The following is a 7,934-nucleotide window of genomic DNA, read 5'->3' on the forward strand; positions in this document are numbered from 1 at the left end:
AGGAGGCGGAGGTTGCGGTGAGCCGAGATCGCGCCATTGCACTCCAGCCTGGGTAACAAGAGCGAAACTCTGTCTCAAAAAAAAAAAAAAAAATTACATTTTAAAGATAAAATAATAGTGAAATTCAGCTTTTTATTTTTTGCAACGCCCTGCCACTCTTGTGTTTTTATATGCTTCCATGTGATAAATTTCACTGAAGTTGTGTTTCTTCCTCAGGTGCAGCTGGTGAATAATCGGTTTAAAGGAGTCAAGTATTTTCGCTTGAACACCCTAGCCTCTCTAGGCTATGTGGTTGTGGTGATCGACAACAGGGGGTCCTGCCACCGAGGGCTTAAATTTGAAGGCGCCTTTAAATATAAAATGGTGTGTGAGCATAAAAACACTTCTTTTACAGACATTTACATTTTCTGGTGCATTGTTTGGTGTGAGACCCTGGAAAGAGAGTTGGGGGAAGGGGCTATGGATGAGTGAGTGAGAGTGTGTGTGTGTTAGAGTGTAGGGGCGGGAGAGAAGATGCAGCCTGATGTACACTAGGCTAGCTCATGTCTACCTATACGTAACTGGGGAATTGAGATAGAGCCTCTTGTACATAGAAGTACCCGCTCTTATTTTGTATGTCCGCTTGGGTAGAAGTTAGTACCATTTACCTTTCAGCATCCTGTACACTGTTGAGGAATAATTGAGATTTGTTCTGTCCTCTGTGAAGAGGGAATCCAACTGGTTAGTGCCTTCCTTGTGACAAGCCTCTTTCTCTCTACAGGAAGCTTTAAATGCTACCTTTTAGAGATGCCCCATGTCCTTTCTGCTGCTTTGGGAAATGATGAGAATCCGATGTTCCTTTTGCACAGTAAGGCAGTTACTGTGTTTCCCAGTGTTATTGGACATGCTGAGTAAGACATGGGGATTTTCTCCCACAGCCAGTTCTTTGACCTTATGTTGTATTCTCATGTAAGTTTTTTTGTTTTTATTTTTGTTTTTGGCTCAGTGAAGTGAGATTGTGTGCACTGGCAGGCCTAGTAATATGGACAAGGTGGTGGTGGTAGGACTTAGGACTTTAAAGAAGCAGTATGTTCAGTTCCTAGAGGTAGTGTGATAGGGAAATAGGAAGATAGAGCCTCAAGAGCAATTCCTTCTGCTTTACTGCTCTCAAAATTTAAAAGGAGAAGTAGGCCAGGTGCGGTGGCTCACGCCTGTAATCCCAGCACTTTGGGAGGCCAAGGCAGGAAGATCACTTGAGCCCAGGAGTTCGAGACCGGCCTGAGCAACATAATGAGACCCCACCTCTACAAATAAGTTAAAAAATTAGCTGGGCATGGTGGTGCACACGTGTGTTCCCGGCCACTTGGGAGGCTGAAGTGGGAGGATCACTTGAGCCCAGGAGGTTGAGCTACAGTGAGCTGTGATCACACTACTGCACTCCAATCTGGACAGCACAGTGAGACCCTGTCTCCAAAAAATATAAGTAAAAAGAAGTAAAAGTAATCACTTAAGGGGCTAATTTTTGTCTTTGGGTATAGGAAGGCTTGTTACAAGGAAGATGCTGACCTCTTAACAGACAACAGAACAAATGGAAATGGGAAATACCCAAATAGCAAGGGACAGTTTGAGTAGCAGTAGGAAGGAGCTTTATGACTAAGTGGTAACTGAACTCTAGGACAAGCTAGCAACAGAAGTTATAGGCCCCTATCTCCAAATAGATTTTTAAAAATTTTGAGGTGGAGGGCAATAGAACCTCAGTTGGTAATAAACTAAAAATCCTACAGGGCCGGGTGTGGTGGCTCATGCCTGTAATCCCAGCACTTTGGGAGGCTGAGGTGGGCGGATCACTTCAGGTCAGGAGTTCAAGACCAGCCTGGCCATAGTGAAACTCTGTCTTTACTAAAAATACAAAAAGCTGGGCATGGTGGCACATGTCTGTAATCCCAGCTACTTGGGAGGCTGAGGCAGGAGAATTGCTTGAACCCAGGAGGCGGAGGTTGCAGTGAGCTGAGATTGTGCCAGTGCACTCCAGCCTGGGTGACAGAGTGAGACTCCATCTCAATCAATCAATAAATAAAAGTTAAAATCATATATACCCACAGGTATTTTTTGTAAAAACATTTATCTCTAAAAGCACTCTTATGAGACTTCTATTCATCAGAATCAGTGAAATGCTCTCCCTTTTTTGACAGGGTCAAATAGAAATTGATGATCAGGTGGAAGGACTTCAATATCTAGCTTCTCGATATGATTTCATTGACTTAGATCGTGTGGGCATCCACGGCTGGTCCTATGGAGGATACCTCTCCCTGATGGCATTAATGCAGAGGTCAGATATCTTCAGGGTATGTGACTTCCTACTATACTCATTTTTGCAATAAGGGTAGATTTTTCTGTAAATTGAGGATATGTGAAAATTCTATTTCCTGAAGGTTTACAGCATTGGCATTTTTTTTTTTCTTTTTCTTTCTTTTTTTTTTTTTTTAGACAAAGTGTTGCTCTTTTGCCCAGGCTGGAGTGTGGCGTTGTGATATCAGCTCATTGCAACCTCTGTCCCCCAGGTACAAGCGATTCTCATGTCTCAGCCTCCTGAGTAGCTGGGATTGTAAGTGCCTGACACCACGCCTGGCTTTTTTTTTTTTAAAGTAGAAATGGGGTTTCACAATGTTGGCCAGGCTAGTTTTTAACTCCTGACCTCAAGTGATCCGCCCGCCTTGGCCTCCCAAAATGCTAGGATTACAGGCGTGAGCCACTGTGCCTGGCCCAGAGCTGGCAATATTGTGGAATGTTAGGGCTTGTATGTTTCAGAGCCATGTGAAACGTATATAAATATCAAGCTTTTTTTCTTTTTTTTCTGAGTTGGAATCTTGCTTTTCACCCAGGCTGGAGTGCAGTGGTGTGATCTTGGCTCACTGCAGCCTCCACCTCCTGGGTTCAAGTGATTTCCAGCTCATTTTTGTACTTCAGTAGAGGTGGGGTTTCACCATGTTGGCTAGGCTGGTTTTGAACTCCTGACCTCAAGCGATCCGCCCGCCTCAGCCTCCCAAAATGCTGGCATTACAGGCGTGAGCCACTGTGCTAGCCTTCAGTTTTTATGTGTGTGTGTATGTTTTTTCTTTTAAACATTCATCAACTGGATAACCAGTTAGTTATTGGCTGTTTGTAGATACATGCCAAAAAGCATGGGAGATGGTTATGATTAGCAGAACACACATGACATACCTGTTGGATTGTAATTACTTGTTTAACTGTTGGACTGCAAGCCATGAGGGCGGGGACCTGTTTGCCCTGTACACCACTGTATCCTCAGCAGTCAGGCACAATGCTGGGCATATAGTAGGCCCTCAAATGGGTTAAATGAATGAATTATTAAATGTATAAATGTGGCCGGGCGCAGTGGCACATACCTGTTATCCCAGCACTTTGAGAGGCTGAGGTGGGTGGATCACGAGGTTAAGAGATCGAGACCATTCTGGCCAACGTGGTGAAACCTCGTCTCTACTAAAAATACAAAAATTAGCTAGGTGTGGTGGTGCATGCCCGTAGTGCCAGCTACTCGGAAGGCTAAGGCAGGAGAATCTCTTGAACCCGCAGGGCGGAGGCTGCAGTGAGCCAAGATCGTGCCACTGCACTCCAGCCTGGTGACAGAGCAAGATTCCATCTCAAAAAAAAAAAAAAAAATATGTATAAATGCTTACAATTCTATTAACAAACCCTTGGGAAAATGTACTAGAAGAAAATACATAAGGATGATAACAATTATTGAGAGTAGGAATTATGAGCAGTGTTTCTTTTTTAAAATTTCAGTAACAATTTTACTTTACGGGGGAAAAGTAATTTTTAAATTTTTATTTTATTTTATTTTATTTATTTATTTATTTGAGACGGAGTCTCATCCTACCACCCAGTTTGGAGTGCAATGGCACTATCTTGGCTCACTGCAACCTCCACCTCCCGGGTTCAAGTGATTCTCCTGCCTCAGCCTCCCAAGTAGCTGGGATTACAGGCGTGCGCCACCACGCCTGGCTAATTTTTTATATCTTTAGTGGAGATGGGGTTTCACCATGTTGGCCAGGCTGGTCTCGAACTCCCAGTCTCGTGATCCACCCACCTCGGCCTCTCAAAGTGCTGGGATTACAGGCATGAGCCACGGCACCTGGCCTATTTTTTTTTTTTTTTTTTGAGACAGACTCTTGCTCTATCACCCAGGCTGGAGTGCAGTGGCACGGTCTTGGTTCACTACAACCTCCGCCTCTTGGGTTCAAGTGATTCTAGCGATTCTCTTGCCTCAGCCTCCCGAGTAGTTGGGATTACAGGCGCCCACCACTACACTTGGTCAATTTTTATATTTTTAGTAGAGATGGGGTTTCACCATGTTGGCCAGGCTGGTCTCAAACTCCTGACTTCAGGTGATTTACCTGCCTCAGCCTCCTAAAGTGCTAGGATTACAGGCATTAGCCATCGGGCCTGACCCTTAATTTTTATTTTTAAGAACAAAAACAATAAGATTTTTATTCTTGCACATATATCCAGTTAAGCTTTATAATAACCATAAATAAATTCTAACCACGCCCTTAGTTTTTAGAAGTTTATAGCCGTCAAAATAATTAGAATACTTAAATATAAAACTATAGGAGCCTTAAAATGAAGCACATTTTTAGTATATTTGATATATTATTTTAAATTCTGTACTGCCAACAGAGGTTTAAAAAAAGATGGCTCCTTTTTTACATAAAACTGACAGTTCTCGGACATTTTTTTCCTCAGCAGGATGTAGTTCAGTCATTTTCCTATTTTTTTTTTTTTTTTTTTTTCTTTTTTTTTTTTTTTTTTTTTAAGATTGAGTCTTGCACTATCGCCCAGGCTGTAGCGCGGTGGCGCGGTCTTGGCTCACTGCAATCTCTGCCTCCTGGGTTCAAGCAATTCTCCTGCCTCAGCCTCGTGAGTAGCTGGGACTACAGGCGTGTGCCACCACGCCCAGCTAACTTTTTTGTATTTTGAGTAGACATGGAGGTTTCACTATGTTGGCCAGGATGGTCTCAATCTCCTGACCTTGTGATCTGCCTGTCTCAGCCTTCCACAGTGCTGGGATTACAGGCGTGAGCCACTGCGCCCGGCCTAGTTCAGTCGCCTTTTAACAAAGGACCTGGCTTTTGTATTTCAGCAAGCCCAGGTTAAAGGTTTGGTATGTAGAATGCCTATGGAACATGAAACTGACTCACAAACTATGAAACCCTTGACCTTGGCACTTCACTTCAGTTTTCTGAGTTGCCCAGGACATGCATGCCCCAGTAGTAAGGCTAAAGCGTGAGGATAATTTTAGCTGTAAATTTGCAGTTGTAAGATCTCACTGCTAGCCAGTCTCTTTTTCCAGACCACACTTGACTGTCAATGTCGTCGTATGCAGGTTGCTATTGCTGGGGCCCCAGTCACTCTGTGGATCTTCTATGATACAGGATACACGGAACGTTACATGGGTCATCCTGACCAGAATGAACAGGGCTATTACTTAGGATCTGTGGCCATGCAAGCAGAAAAGTTCCCCTCTGAGTAAGTGCAAGCCTTCTTTTTTTTTTTTAATGAGACAGGGTCTCACTCTGTCACTCAGGCTGGAGTGCAGTGGTATGATCAGGGCTCCCTGCAGTGTCAAACTCCTGGGCTCGGGATCCTCAGCCCTGAGTAGCTGGGACTACAGGCATGTGCCACCATGCCCACCCAGTTTTTTGTAGTTTTAGTAGAGGCGGGGTTTTGCCATGTTGCCTATGGTGGTTTTGAACTCCTGGACTTAAGTGATCTGCCCACCTCCGACTCCCAAAGTGCTGGGATTACAAGGCGTCAGCCGCTGTGCACGGCATAGCTCAAGCTTACGTGAAGATTATAAATTTTAAATTGTATTTTTAAAAATTGTCTTCAATCCTAATGAAAAATTCAAATACTGAAAAACCAAGATGAATATGTTATACTAGAATAGCCTGGCTGTTTCTTAAAACTGAATTACAGGTCAGTTCATGTAATGCTTTTTTACAAGTTATAATTGAAGCAATTGTTTTTGCTGAAAAAAGTGCTCAACTGTTTCAAGGTGGAAAAATTTTACGTCTGCCTGAATATATTTTACAAATAGTTCTAGGGACTTGCTATAATTATACATGTGCCCTAATATTTTATTTATAAAAAATTGAACACATGATCTTTTTTTAATCTTTCATTACATGTGGCATCTGTTTAATATGTTACAAATTTAATATTGAAAATATTAAATCCTTATTCTAACATCACAGTATAAGGAAGTTAATATGGTTAAGTATGATTAAATAAGTGAAATGGTTTTCCCAAAGCTCTACTATTTTGTCTAATCCTCTAATATTTCCATTTCTCAGACCAAATCGTTTACTGCTCTTACATGGGTTCCTGGATGAGAATGTCCATTTTGCACATACCAGTATATTACTGAGTTTTTTAGTGAGGGCTGGAAAGCCATATGACTTACAGGTGAGTTATTTTACATTTTCTAGTTAAATGTAGTCATGATTAGTGATTGATTACTTTGAAATCTGTTAACTGTGGGGTAAGGCCAGATTTTTAGAGTGTCCACCCTCTGCTTAAGAGAAGTAAAGTAAGAGGCATAGTTAGCAGTGCCTGTAGTTGGATAAAAATTAAGATTCTGTTGCAGTCAGGCTGTCAAACCTGCCTGTCAGATTACATAACTCTGTGTCTGTATCTGCTTTCAGTTTGGAAGCAAGGAAAAGATGACAAGCAGTCCGTTCACTGTTCTCCTTTGCTTTTCTTTATCCCCTTCGAAGAATGAGGAAGTGCTACTTGATTTCATTGCTGCAAAAGGATTTTTAGGACCTGTTTATATGGTCTTTTAATTTTCTTTTATTTTACATTGACTTTGGAGCAGAAACCAGCAAGTTAACGCTCCTCCATTGCTCCATTATTCATTGCTCATTATTCCAGTTTTTCTTGAAATTGTGTTTTACTCCTTTAAACAGATTATGTGCTCTTAAAAAATGAAAAAATTACTTTTTTCTTTTTTACATTTCAGGTGATATTTATGTTTAAACTATGAGATATTTATCTATAGCAGCAATTTTTAAGCCTTTTGGTTTTAGAACACCTTTACCTACCAAAGAACTTTGTTTATATCGATTATAGCAATATTTTTCATATAAGATATTAAAACTGAGAACAATTTTAAATATTTTAAAATAATAAACTATTGGCTGGGCGCTGTGGCTCACGTCTGTAATCCCAGCACTTTGGGAGGCCGGGTGAGGGGATCACCTGAGGTTGGTAGTTCAAAACCAGCCTGACCAACATGGAGACACCCCCTCTCTACTAAAAATACAAAAATTAGCCAGGCATGGTGGCAGGCACCTCAGGAGGCTGAGGCACAATTGCTTGAAACCAGAGGCAGAGGTTGCAGTGAGCCAACATTGTGCCACTGCACTCCAGCTTGGGTGACAGAGTGGGCTCTGTCTCAAAAAAGAAAAGGCATATTTTAGCCTTTTCAGATAATTGTAGATATTCTTTGATACTGTACCAAAACTGGACAAGTGGTAGTGTCTTAAAGGTTATGAGATTTTGTTTGTTGTTTTAAATATATAGATAACATATATATATATTATATATATGTTTTATATATATATATATATTTTATATATATATTTTATATATTATATATATATATATATATATATATATATTTTTTTTTTTTTTTTTTTTTTTTTTTTTAGATGGATTTTCGCTCTTGTTACCCATGTTGGTGTGTAATGTCTTAATCTCAGCTCACCGCAACCTCCGCCTCCTGGGTTCAGGCAATTCTCCTGCCTCAGCTTCCTGAGTAGCTGGGATTACAGGCGTGCGCCAGTATGCCCAGCTAATTTTTGTATTTTTAGTAGAGACGGGGTGTCACCATGTTGACCAGGATGGTCTCGATCTCTTGACCTCGTGAT

General features: G+C 41.4%; 1 protein-coding gene across 16 annotated transcripts in view; it reads left to right on the plus strand.

Moving 5' to 3' along the window:
- The window catches only part of DPP8 (dipeptidyl peptidase 8), a 74,352-nt gene that overhangs the window by 63,648 nt on the left and 2,770 nt on the right, over positions 1-7,934 (plus strand). For 3 of the 16 annotated variants that reach the window (XM_037732943.1, XM_037732942.1, XM_037732941.1), the window contains 5 exons: positions 217-363; positions 2,172-2,324; positions 5,387-5,529; positions 6,357-6,468; positions 6,708-7,137. In XM_037732943.1, the coding sequence (XP_037588871.1) occupies positions 217-363; positions 2,172-2,324; positions 5,387-5,529; positions 6,357-6,468; positions 6,708-6,848 (696 nt within the window). In that variant the 3' untranslated portion in view covers positions 6,849-7,137. Of the gene's footprint in view, positions 1-216; positions 364-760; positions 949-2,171; positions 2,325-5,386; positions 5,530-6,356; positions 6,469-6,707; positions 7,142-7,934 lie in introns of those variants that run through there. The other 13 variants (XM_017513028.2, XM_017513019.2, XM_017513018.2 and 10 more) reach the window with 10 other exon arrangements.

This window comes from Cebus imitator, unplaced genomic scaffold, assembly GCF_001604975.1.
Source record: "Cebus imitator isolate Cc_AM_T3 unplaced genomic scaffold, Cebus_imitator-1.0 Scaffold485, whole genome shotgun sequence".
NCBI lineage: Eukaryota > Metazoa > Chordata > Mammalia > Primates > Cebidae > Cebus > Cebus imitator.